Source organism: Lepidochelys kempii, chromosome 7 (genome assembly GCF_965140285.1).
Source record: "Lepidochelys kempii isolate rLepKem1 chromosome 7, rLepKem1.hap1, whole genome shotgun sequence".
Taxonomy (NCBI): Eukaryota; Metazoa; Chordata; order Testudines; family Cheloniidae; genus Lepidochelys; species Lepidochelys kempii.
The window spans coordinates 38,175,488-38,187,674 of record NC_136386.1 but is presented as its reverse complement, the minus strand read 5'-3'; the positions used below and the strand labels follow the sequence as shown (position 1 = coordinate 38,187,674).

The following is a 12,187-nucleotide window of genomic DNA, read 5'->3' as shown; positions in this document are numbered from 1 at the left end:
TCATGATTTGAACATTAGCAATCAGCAGTAAATTATAGGTCATTGAACCATGATTGCTGCCTGCGTAGCTCCATTTGACACTACATTACTGTGGATAAAATCCTGCCTGACCCTATTAAAATCAATGGCAAAATTCCCATTGACTTCAGTTGATTACAGTTTCATCCACAGTCCCCTGTCTCCCTCTCTAATCACTTCCTGGCAACTGGGCAGCATGAGACTATTCTACTCTGTCTTCTCAGCTTTTGCAAGGGAGGCAAAATCCCTGTTCCTTTTTATGGCTGCCTGGTGCAGAATCCTGGCTGTTATGAACTATTAGCTTAGCACTCCCATCCTTCCTCCTACCCCATGTGCAACTTCAAGTGAGAGGAGCTTAAAAAATAGCCACATATTTGATGTGAAAGGTGAACAGGAGCTCTCCAGGAAGAAAGTTACTGATCTAGAGCAGTGAATTTCAAGCAGTCCAAACCCCCAAGGATCTTTTGAGAATAGGGAGGACCTTCCCTGACATGAGTGTTGATGCATTTGGTAGCAAGGTCCAAAACTTTGTCATTTTTCCAATTTTTGAAAAGTGAAACATGAGAAATGAACAAGTGTCCTTTGTTTGGGGGATTAATTCATTATAGATAGAGAGTAAGAATCACACCTTTTCAAATCATAGTATATCTTTTCACCTGCTAGATACTGTACATTTTGTTAGGGTACTGGAGATGGCCAAGAACAAAACTGGTCAGTATTGACCTTCATGTGACTCATTTGTGCTCTTTTAATTATTTTGCTAGCCTATAAAAGCCTATTTTTGCCTGTACATCTGCAACTGGAAGTTACAAAAATCGAGAATAAAATATCCCATTGCTCAGTCTCAATAATTGGTTGAGGTTTCAGTTAATTTGCTTGTACCTCGCATATAATGCCCTGCAGAAAGACCAACATCTTCCCAAGTTCCACTGCTGGCTGCTGTCTTAAAGCATAGATTGAATTCAGATCCTGAAGTTGAAATGAAAACTTGGAAAGGTATTAATGTGTATTTATTTGTGAGTGCATAAAATATTGTTTGACAGATGATGGGATTGTTCTCAAATGCATCTTGCAATATGTTAGTTGTTTCTTGTCCTCTTACCTATTTGGATCCTATACAGCAATAGTTAGTGATTGAGCAAGGAGGTTATTATTTTGCCTTTTGTTAAACTTTTGATTGCAAAAGGCTTGAGTGAGTTTGTGGAGTGTTGACAAATTTCCTGTGTCATTAATATTATTTTGAAGTCAACTCTTCTTTGTCTCTGAATTGGATTGTCGTGTATTGTCGTATATATTTCAAATGTGCTACCGTGACTGAGGAAAGTTTGATGTAGATTTGTTTGTTTGTTTTTCCCTCTGGAGGAAGTTTTGGAAAGTCTGTGGCTCAGAAAAAATATGCTAGGTAGCTTTTATTGGAATTTCTGTGGAGAGATGTAAGATGATCCAGTGAGGGGAGTTTTCTCAGTAGATGAGCTGAAGCCATATCGGGGTAATAATGTTTATTTAAACATTATTAATATCCAGCTTGGTTTGAGATTGCTTTGACCTCTGTAGATAATTTCTGATTTTTAAAGAAGGTCTTTTTCTTCTCTTCCTGTACATCCTGGTCCCGTTTCTCCCCCAGGCATAAACTAGAACGTGTTTTCTACAATTTAAAACTGTATATCTTGGGATAAGAGGGTATTCCAAAGCTCTGAGAATAGGAGATTTTGAACTCAGCAGGGTTGATGTACTGTTATGCTTCTATTTCTTTTGCTGCTTTCATACTCTAGTGATCATTTGTTCCTGGCTCTCTTGTACTGTTTTTCCAAAGGCAATAAAAGGTAAGTAAACAAAGATAGCATTCTCCGATGCAAGCTTGGGAGCTGCTTTAATGGAAAGCTTTTTAGAACAGGGACATTTCACTAAAAAAAAGTGATTGAAACCTTACAAAATGGTGCTTTTTGAACTCATCAGAGCTTGGATCACATTTTTTCAGCTTTCCTTTCAGGAATTAGTTTTCTTTTTTCACTAGATTTCTGCCTCCTTACATTCTCCCATGAAAAAAGTGCCCTGTTCAGGCTTATTTGTAGGACACATTGATAGCAATTAATCAGAATTATTTTAAGAACAGGAAGACAGTATTTAGCTATTCATAACTAAATGATTTCAGTAATAACCTTTGATTTTTTTCATTTTTTTTCACTTGCACAGCCTCCCTTCTCTTACGCTTTTCCAACTGTGAATATGCGTCAGATGAGTTACATTCAAATCAAGACCAAATGATATAGCAAGCTGCATTTCATCCTTGACCTTCAATGTAACACACACACAACAGAAGTTTTAGGAACTGGAAAGCGGACATTCTCTTTTAAAAATAGTTTGTTGGTTCTGATACATGAATGCTAATACAGTGAAAATCTTAATATGAAAATACACTTTGAAAGCTTTACTGTAGGTGATTTTTTTCCCCTACCATCCTTGTCAATACTGAATCTCAGTAAAATAAGTACTCATGTGTACCTTTTGATGCTCTGCCTCCCCACTTTATTGTTGTTAGAAAGACAGATTCTCTGTTCTCCACAATGGAAAATCTAGTCAGATTTAAGTTCAAACAGAAATCAGACTCAACAGACATTAGTTTTGAAACACCTTATATTGGATAGTTTATGGCAAATCAATTGTAAAATGTTTCATAGACTGAATATAGAAAACTGATATTTCATATAGTAAAATTCACACTTAAGAGTTTTGATTGAAATATAAATCATATATAAATATTTAAGAAAAAAGGTACACTATATGATGAAAGAAGGCAATGTGTGTTACGTTCATTGAGTTTAAGGCCTGCTTACTTTATAATTTTAAAATATAAACAGAAGTGCAGTAAACAAGTTACAAAGCAGAAAATATCCATTTACTACATAGTGCTGTTCAAAATACACCATTACAATCAAATGAATTTGAAAACAAATACCCAATGTACATGTACTGTAGACTAAATTAGCCATGTGTTTGATAGAAAATGTGTCTGATCATAAAGCTATTGCAGCTTCATTTGGGAATTGTTTTGGTATGATAGAAGGCAATAAGTTTAGCTAACTACATATACCTATAGAGTATATTCAAATATATGCACTGCACTAGCAGTTAATCACACTACCAAAAATTTTATCTACAGTTCATTTTTGTTTTTGGAAAAAGCGTAGCTTTCACAGCATATAATTTTTATAAATAATCATAATAAAAAATGTATGGATAAAATTAGTTTTTGCAAACTGCATTTTTAGAGCAGAATACTGGCTGGGTTTTATGTTTATCAGAAGAAATTAATGGTATTTTATTACATAAAACAGCAAAGTTGGTCTAATATAAAATAAAGGGTGAAATGTTGATTAAGTAGTATTGGTGACCTATTCTTCCAAGAAATAATGCTTTCTGTCCCCAGAGGCTTTATTGACTACTGTGTTCTGTTGGAACTGAAACGATACACTTTTCTTGAATTATTACAGCCCATTAATATTTAATTTTATATAGATTAAGGACAGAATGTTCTCTGTACTGCAATAACTAAACAACACTACTTTCTATTTTATTGTAAAGCAACAAGTATAAGCAAATTCAGGTGCAAGGCAGAATCTCTGATCTTATCCCACCTTTTGCTCCTAAGAAAGTGCAGTGTCAATGGTACTGGCATGTAGGATCATTCATTTTTTGGATGTAAATCTCAGGTGCCGTGTGCTGTGCTAAATTAAGTTTTTCAGCCTTAGTGCTAAATAGTCTTCTGTTTATGTGACTAAATAAGATGTTTGAGATTCTAACATAGGTATTTTTGTTTGGGGTTGGGTTGTTTTATTTATTTTTATGGTTTCATTTTTTTTACAGTCATCCCAAAAAGAGATGATTATTTTCATGCAAGTACCAGTATATGAGAACTAACAAGACAGATACCCCCCAACTTGACGTGTTGCATAAATATGTAAATACTTAGCCAGAAAATATTTAAATATATTATTTGTTATGCTATTACAGTAGCATCTTCAAACTTGTTATTGTCTATTGTGTAAACATGGATTTACACAATTGTAAAAACATATATTAATGCTGTAGGGGCATCAACAGAGACAATAAACTACAGAGTGTCATGAAAACACCTAGTTATACAAGTATACATTGTTTGCCCAATGTAATAGACATGTGCACCTTCCACTGAGCTGAATGGAACTACTGATGAGCATAAACTTAAGCATGTGCATACATTTTTATAGGATTGCGGACTTAGAGCTGCTTGGCAAACTAAGTGTAGACACTACTCAGAAAGTAGGATTCTTAACCCCATAAACTATAACAATTCCAAAGACCATTTACTCCATTACTGTATCATGATGTTTCATTCAGTACGTTCCAAAGTATTGAATCTATTCATATAAAATAATAAATGGCTCTATTCAAACCTGAACTATTTTTGATGTTCAAAGTCATTAATCTAACTATTGTTCTCAGCTCTCATATGGCAGCTCCCTTTGCATTAATTCTACATGGTGAAATTCAAAAACACAATGAGGAGCAGAGTATTTTTGAGGTGGTTCTGACCTGGCCATATTTAGGAGATATTGGAAATGTCAGAACAGAGTCTTTATCTCATGAGGATTCCTACTCAGTTTCTCAAACCCAGAGGTTCAGATAGATATGGATAATTATTCTCAGCTTTGGTGCCAAACTTTTGAAGTTTGCCATCCCTTATTAATTTGCCTCTTTAAAGTTAAAAATGTATGGAAATTAATGCATGCTCAGTATTGTGTTTTCAAATCTTAAAATCTTGCCTTTTTTTCCCCTAACCTCCAAAAAGATAACACTTTTCTGGTACATTTTTGCAAGCTGCAAAATTCATTATCACAAAGTGCAAATGACTACCCAAAAAAATGGTAAATTTTGTATTGAAATCTGAAGAATTAAAAATCGTCAAATTTTTTGGGATTTCTTAAAGTCACTCTCATGCTAAAAATGGGGCTTATAACAGTAGTGAAATATGAGAATAATGTGGTGTCACATGTACAGAGGCTTTTCCAGGTGCCATTGCTACACTGACAATGTTCATGCTTTACTTTTCCTGTAAATCTAACTAGTCTAAGGGTGCATATTGTCATTTTTTTTTCTGTTGGTGTAATACCTAAACATTAGAACGCTTCTCTTTACAGATGTGCCAATCCATTGGATCAATGAATTGGATAGGCGTTTGTGATTATCAAAGATATATATTTAATCTAATTACAAACAAATGTTATAATACACGGGTAAGAAATAGGACATTTAAGTAACATACAAAAAAGAAAAGAACATAGAAGTTTTTAATCACAAAAATGTTTAACTTGTTTCAACAAATATGAAGAAAACATGAATCTTTGACTCTTTTTTACAGCACATTGTTATAATACTTTACATATACACTGTACAATATTTTTTTATCAGAAGGCTTCCGTACAGAAAAAAAAAAGTTGTATAAAACATTCTTCACGTATCAGAAAAACTGTTTTGGACTGAAACACAGGGTTTTCTTAATCTGCTAGGTAACTGGAGTAGGGGGCAAAAATCTGATCATTCTTTTGTTCATCTACATTCATATTGGTAAAAAGGAAAGTTGTTATGCCTCTGAGAACACAGAGGACCATTCTCAACTAAAGCCCCTGTACACAAAGCAGAACTTTATAAGCTACCTCCAAGAGATTTGTTCCTCTTCTTGCCTGGGTGCCAATTCCACAGACTCTGTACTTTACATGTACAGCACAATTTGTTTTTGTTTCTAAGCAACAGATACATAAGATGTTGGCGGTTCAAAGCTGTGAGCATGCAACATTTGATGGAATTAGGCTCCCAGGCTTTTTAGGAAGTGATCAATTTAAGGTTCGCTGATGTCAGTAAACTCTTTCTCTGGGGGAGGGCCACCTCGGTACCAGCTGCAAGTGCCATCACTTCGCTTGATACAGGCATAATGCTTGGCCTGGTGCCCATATAGCTTCCTTTCTATCAGCCAGTCTGTCCAGAGACACTCGTTTGGTGTAGTGATTGAGCAGGGCACCATGTAGCAGGTAGTAATCTAAATGTGAAATATGAAGTTAGTTCAGTGTACTCATCAAAATTCCCATTAAAGTGACATTTCTCATTTGCTTCACACTTTTTCAGCATATGAAAGTTTACTCACAATGTCTGTACTGATTTTGAAATAAGTAATTATGTGGAAATCAAATAATTTATAAAATGTATTCTGCATAAGACAGTATTTTTGCAGTTCCCACCAAGAAAAAAATTTCTGTTTCCTCTAAGGATTGAGCCTTGAACATATTTGACAGTCACTGTTACTGCTGATTTCTATACTTACTTTGCAGCCACAGCCCATTTGGTACCTCTGGTTAAGACTCTTCTTTTGAGACAAGGATAGATCATCCCATGGTTCAATGTAATTGCATAAATGGATGAGAACTTTACCATCATTTAATATTTGGCCTATATGGGGGGAAATAACAAAAATAAGGTGTGTGAACCAGAGTGTACTGTAAACCCTAGTCTACATTCTAAACTCTAAAGTTTGAAGCTAATAGCTCCAAATAAGTCAGATTTCACGTGTTTTCAGTAACTGTTGTTTAAATTGCAAGTACAACAGCTCAGCTTAACTATTGTGCTGTTACATGCAGATTGAAAAATGTTAATATTTCTTAAAAGATGCTGATGGTCTGCCAACAAGGGATATGAAAACAGTACTATGTGAGACTAGAATTCAAAATTATTTTACAAACATCTGGCAGTAATTAAGGACCCTATCCTGCAAACACATTTGGCATGTGAGTAATCCAATTGAACTCAGTGGGACCACTCACGTGTGGAATTGTTTACAGGATTAGGGTTTAATTTAGTAATAGGACAAAATAATGGGCTGAGACCTGCTAGAGAAAGGCCAGCCTTTGTAACAGAAATTGCTATTTACATAATGATATTGACCTCCTTTGTTAAAGCACTGTGAGATCTACTGCTGAAAGATGAAAGGTACTATATATAGAGCCTTGCACGGATACAAAACTTGTATCCCCATCCGATCCACAATCTGCAAAAATGGTCCATGGGTGTCTACATCTGCGAATATAAAGTGGATATCAGATTTGCAGGGCTCTAGATATATAAAACCAAGGTGATATTATCAGTATGTTACTCTGTAGATTTTCATGTTAGTATCACTATGTCCATAAATTACTAATTACAGCATTAATTCTATATTTGGTACAAAATCAACTAGATAAATAATTAAACATTCTTTTTGTTATAAGGATTTTATATGTTAAGATTTGTTTGTATTTTACCTGTGAGGAGATATTGCTTCTTGTTGTTAGCTTCTAGTTTCACTCCACAGAGAGATGAATCAAAAGGAGTATAGACATACTGAACATCTTTCACTTTTTCAAACCCCTTAAACATCTGAAATTTTTCCAAAAAAAAATAAAAAGAATGTGTTATTGCACCAAGAATTTTATTTGGAAACAAAAATATGACTTGAATAAGCCAAAACTTTAGAGTAGATGAACGATATTTGAACCTCAGCAGCTCCCATAGGCAGTGACTGAAACAATGGCTTGATGTCTCTCTTTGAAATAGGGATGAGCTCAAGCTGTGAAGTCTGAAGCTATATCAGAACTTCAAAACCTTACCTACCATTAAGGGTGTTCAAATCTGAGGTTTGGCACAATCTATAATTTAAAATGAAATGTACTCCATTGTTCTGAGATAAAAGGCAAGGGAATTTTGTCTGCATTTTATATAATTACAGATTTTAAAAGGTCCACTCTTCAGGAGGGTTTTCATAGACCATTCAGATTTTTAAAATGTAAAAGACTCTTTACTGGCATCTTACATTTAAGGAGCAATGGAAGAATTCAGCCACACTGCAGATACCAAGCCATTTTAAAAAGCACATTACAGTGTTGACTCTCCAGAGACGCAAGTTGATCTAATTGTATTCATTTGGACAAATGTTGTCTTTGTTACAATAATGGGGTGTCCTGTAAGGAACATCGTGCAGTTAGCTTGAGAATCCCAGATTCTAATTTCTGTCCTTAGTAAAAGCTGTTAAAAACTGCAAAGGAGACTGTTGATACTCTTCTAGTAAAATGTTAGTGAACATGCTTCTCTATGTATGTCTTCACACAAGATAGATCCACTGGTGGTGCAGTGAAAGAACCTGTGCGGAATAAAGTATACTTTTGCACACAACTCCCTTATCTTCAGTGGATGCTGCTTGGACATATTCAGGGCCAGAACTTGGGCTGCTGTGATTTTGGTCTAAGAATAATTGGAGTTTTGCCTTCATAAGGAGTATGGGAACAGGTCCTTAGAGTTTACAGCCTGCAGCACTCAACTGAAATGGGAAGTTTTAGTAACAAAGCCCAGGCAATACTAGATATGCAGCATGCTGTCCAAATAGTACTTCCATACTCAGTTCTGAAATACATTTTTAACATAACGTTTGCAAAACAAGTCTAATTATACCCAAGCATGAGAGGTGCTAATCAATTTCAGAATGCCTGTTATCACCTACAATATGATATAACTGAAACTCCATCAGAGAGGAGGCCCCTTTTTACATCATGCTGTGTGTTGACAGGTTCACAGCTTCCAAGTATAGTTGGCATTACTGGGAAAAAAAACTGTCATACTCAAATTCTTCTCAAGGGATTTAAATACTGTATGGGACTTGCAAATATATTGTAAATGTGTTGGTTTTCTAAAGCCTCTTGATTAAAGAATGAGAAAAAAGCCAAGAATTGACTGTTGCCATTGGATCTCTGATGTAAAACATCAGATGCCAATCTGAAATACTTTGTACAAGAAATAAACACCCAGGATAAAAAAGTGTTCTATCAATGCAAAGAGCCACCAGTGCAAACAAAATAAGAACAAAATTATTAAATCACAACTTGGGTGTCATTCATTTATATTTATGTTAAACAAAATTAAGTCAAATTAGTTAAGCCTGCAAATCTTGTTCTGATATACACGATCCTCTCTGCAAGGTGGCCATAGGAAGGAGCAGAACCATGTGCATGTTGCAAAGACACTGCTTCTAATGATGACACTGAGCCTGAAATTCAGAATGTTTAGTCCTTACAGCTCATGTTGAAGTCAGTGGAAGCTGTAAGGGCTCAGCACCTCTGAAAATTAGGCCACTGATTCTAAAAGTAATACAACCATTGCATTGATTGGAGTGTATTCTCTGTATGTCTACACAGCAAAAACAAAAAGATCCCTGAGGCAATAAAGTCTGAGAGCCCAGGTCACCTGACTTGGGCTCGAGCTGAAGGGCTAAAAATATCACTGTAGACGTTTGGGCTCTGGTTGAGCCTGGGCTCCAAGACCCTCCCCCCTTGCCAAGTTTCAGAGGCATGGCTACAGTCCAAGGTTGAACTTTTGTCTCCGCAGCGTGAGCCTGAGTCAGTTGACCTAGGCTCTGAGACTCATTGCCATAGGATTTTTTTTATTTGCTGTGTTGACATACCCTTATGACATGAGGTGCTTCCTTTCAGTGCTGAGCTAGCTTGAGTCCTGTCCATGCAAAAAAAAAACCTAACTCTAGTGTGGTGGTGCTTTTAATTCAAGATGGCTGGTCCATTATGGGGTATAGCCTACAGCAGAGGTGGGCAAACTATGGCCCGCAGGACTGTCCTCCCCGGCCCCTGAGCTCCTGGCCGGGGAGGCTAGCCCCCGGCCCCTCCCCTGCCGTTTCACTTTTTTGCTTGCACCCCCCACACCTCCTGGGCTTTCCAATAAGCTTGTCCTGCCGCTCTGAGCGGCATGGTAAGGGGGCAGTGGGAGGGGAGGTTGGATAAGGGGCGGGAGGTCCCGAGAGGGGCAGGGGTGGTTGGATGGGGTGGAGATTCGGGGAAGGGCAGTCAGGAGATGGGGGGGGAGTCCCAGGAGGGGGGAGCAGGGAGTGGGGGGCTACGGGGGGGCAGTTAGGGATGGGGGTCCTGGGAGGGGGCAGTCAGGGAACAAGGAGTGGGGGGGGGGGTTGGATGGGTCGGGGGACCTGTCAGGGGGCGGGGGTGTGGATAGGGGGTGGGGTCCCAGTGGGGCGGTTAGGGGTGGGGAGTCCCGGGAGGGGGCAGTCGGGACAAGGAGCGGGGGGGTTGGCTGGGTCGGGGGTTCTGAGGGGGGGCAGTCAGGGGGAGGGGGCAGATAGTGGGCAGGGGCAGGCTGTTTGTGGAGGCACAGCCTTCCCTACCCTGCCCTCCACACCATTTCATAACCCCGATGTAGCCCTCTGGCCAAAAAGTTTGTCCACCCCTGGCCTACAGCCTGAGTTAGCACAACTCGTCAGATACTAACATAATCAAACTATGCTGCTAATCCAATAATTTTTGCAACTCCAGCGTTATTTCATCGTGTGGCAGCTTTCATTTGAGTTAAGCTAACTCAAACACAGATAATTCAACTTAACTCAGCAGTGAAGACATTGCCACAGGGACTTATCTGGAGGTCTAGCCAATGATTTTTTCAAAATGATTTGGATTATGTTAAAGAAGTGGTTCAGATCTATCCCAGTAAATAACTTCCACTATAAGTGGTGCACTGGGGATTTTTAAAACATAAGAAAATGTGCCATGCCACACTATGCTGTGGACCAGTTAGATCTCTGGTTTCAGTTGGATCACTTCTAGATAGGAGACATCCAAGGAAGTCCTAAGGACTACAGACAGTGGTACTGGTGATTCAACAGGTGGAAGTCTTCTCTCTGTAGGCACGGACCAACCTGATATTAGAGAACACTGTCTTCAGGCAGATGTTGTCTCGCTGAGATATATAACTGAGGCCATGGCCATTTGTAGTCATTTAAAGATCTCATGGTACTTTTCTTAAGAGTATGAGTGCTAACCTCCATGTCCTGATTACATTCCGTTGCTGTAATTACATTCTGTCTGCTATATTCTCCAGGCATTTTCTGTTGTATGAGGCTTTGTTCTTCCTTTCCTGAGCTGTTATGCAGGGTTGCTGTTCTTTGTTTAAACATTTGCTGTATTTTTCACTAAATGTGGCTGCATTTCTCTACCAGTATATCTACCAGTTTTTCACTTGTGCCCTAAATTCAGCCCTGGAATAGAACTGCATTCATGTGTACTAAAAATTAATTTTCTCTGTATATCAGTTTAGGTTTGTAAAGTGTTGTGGTTTCTTGTGGGATGGTATTGTTTATATGGGCCTCATTGTACCACTCTTATACTTATCAGTGTCCAGATACACAAGCAGGCCCTTTAAAGGTAGTAGAACTACTTACATTATGTACCTTGCTATGCAAGAGTGGGTGGCAAAATCAAGACTTATTATTATTTATATTATGAAAGCAAATATTATCTACTAATACATCACTTTCTACCCTTTAGTGTTAGTGCAATGCTCTAAATATTTTTCTAGTTCAAGAAAAGAATAGCAACTGGAAAAATTACTATCTTACCTAAATTTAAACACCTACCAGTAAATATAAAATAAGAGTACAAAGCATCAGTACTTCTTTGTACTGTGTAATGTACACTGCTTGTGAGACTAGTAGTAAAACTGTGTTGCTGTTAGTTACAAAACATTTTTAATTGTGCTAATAGTTAATGCCCTAAATTGTGAACATTTTGACACTATTTCTTTAAATCTTCTAGACTTAGTCTTCTCTGCAATGGGAGGGAGCAATGCTTTCAACACAAAAATTAACACAACTAAAAACTGTTACTCACCTTCTCGTAACTGTTCTTTGAGATGTGTTGCTCATATTCATTCCAATTAAGTGTGTGAGCACCGCATGCACAGTTGTCAGAAAGTTTTCCCTTAGCAGCTCCCGTCGGGTCAGCTGTGGAGCCCCCTGGAGTGGCGCCGTAATGGCGCTCAATATATGCCCCTGCCAACCCAGCCCCTTCTCGGTTCCTTCTTGCCAGCTACTCTGACAGAGGGGTAGAAGGATGGGTATTGGAATGGATAGGAGCAGCACATCTCGAAGAACAAGTTACAAGTTGGTGAGTAACTATTTCTTCTTTTTCGAGTGCTTGCTCATATCCATTCCAATTAGGTGACCCCCAAGCCTTACCTAGGAGGTGGGGTCAGAGTTATGGAATCACCGCTCTGCCAAAAGCTGCATCATCTCTGGCATGCTGGATGATGGTGTAAT

General features: G+C 38.0%; 2 protein-coding genes across 8 annotated transcripts in view; one reads left to right on the top strand and one right to left on the bottom strand.

Moving 5' to 3' along the window:
• Positions 1–12,187, top strand: part of SYN2 (synapsin II) — a 434,891-nt gene that overhangs the window by 277,879 nt on the left and 144,825 nt on the right. The gene's annotated exons all lie outside the window — the stretch shown is intronic.
• TIMP4 (TIMP metallopeptidase inhibitor 4) overlaps positions 5,386–12,187 on the bottom strand; it is a 51,328-nt gene continuing 44,526 nt past the window's right edge. Inside the window, exons 3-5 of the mRNA XM_073352287.1 lie at positions 7,347–7,461; positions 6,374–6,498; positions 5,386–6,091 (exon numbers count right to left, since the gene is read on the bottom strand). Of these exons, the coding sequence (XP_073208388.1) occupies positions 5,894–6,091; positions 6,374–6,498; positions 7,347–7,461 (438 nt within the window). The 3' untranslated portion in view covers positions 5,386–5,893. The remainder of the gene's footprint in view (positions 6,092–6,373; positions 6,499–7,346; positions 7,462–12,187) is intronic.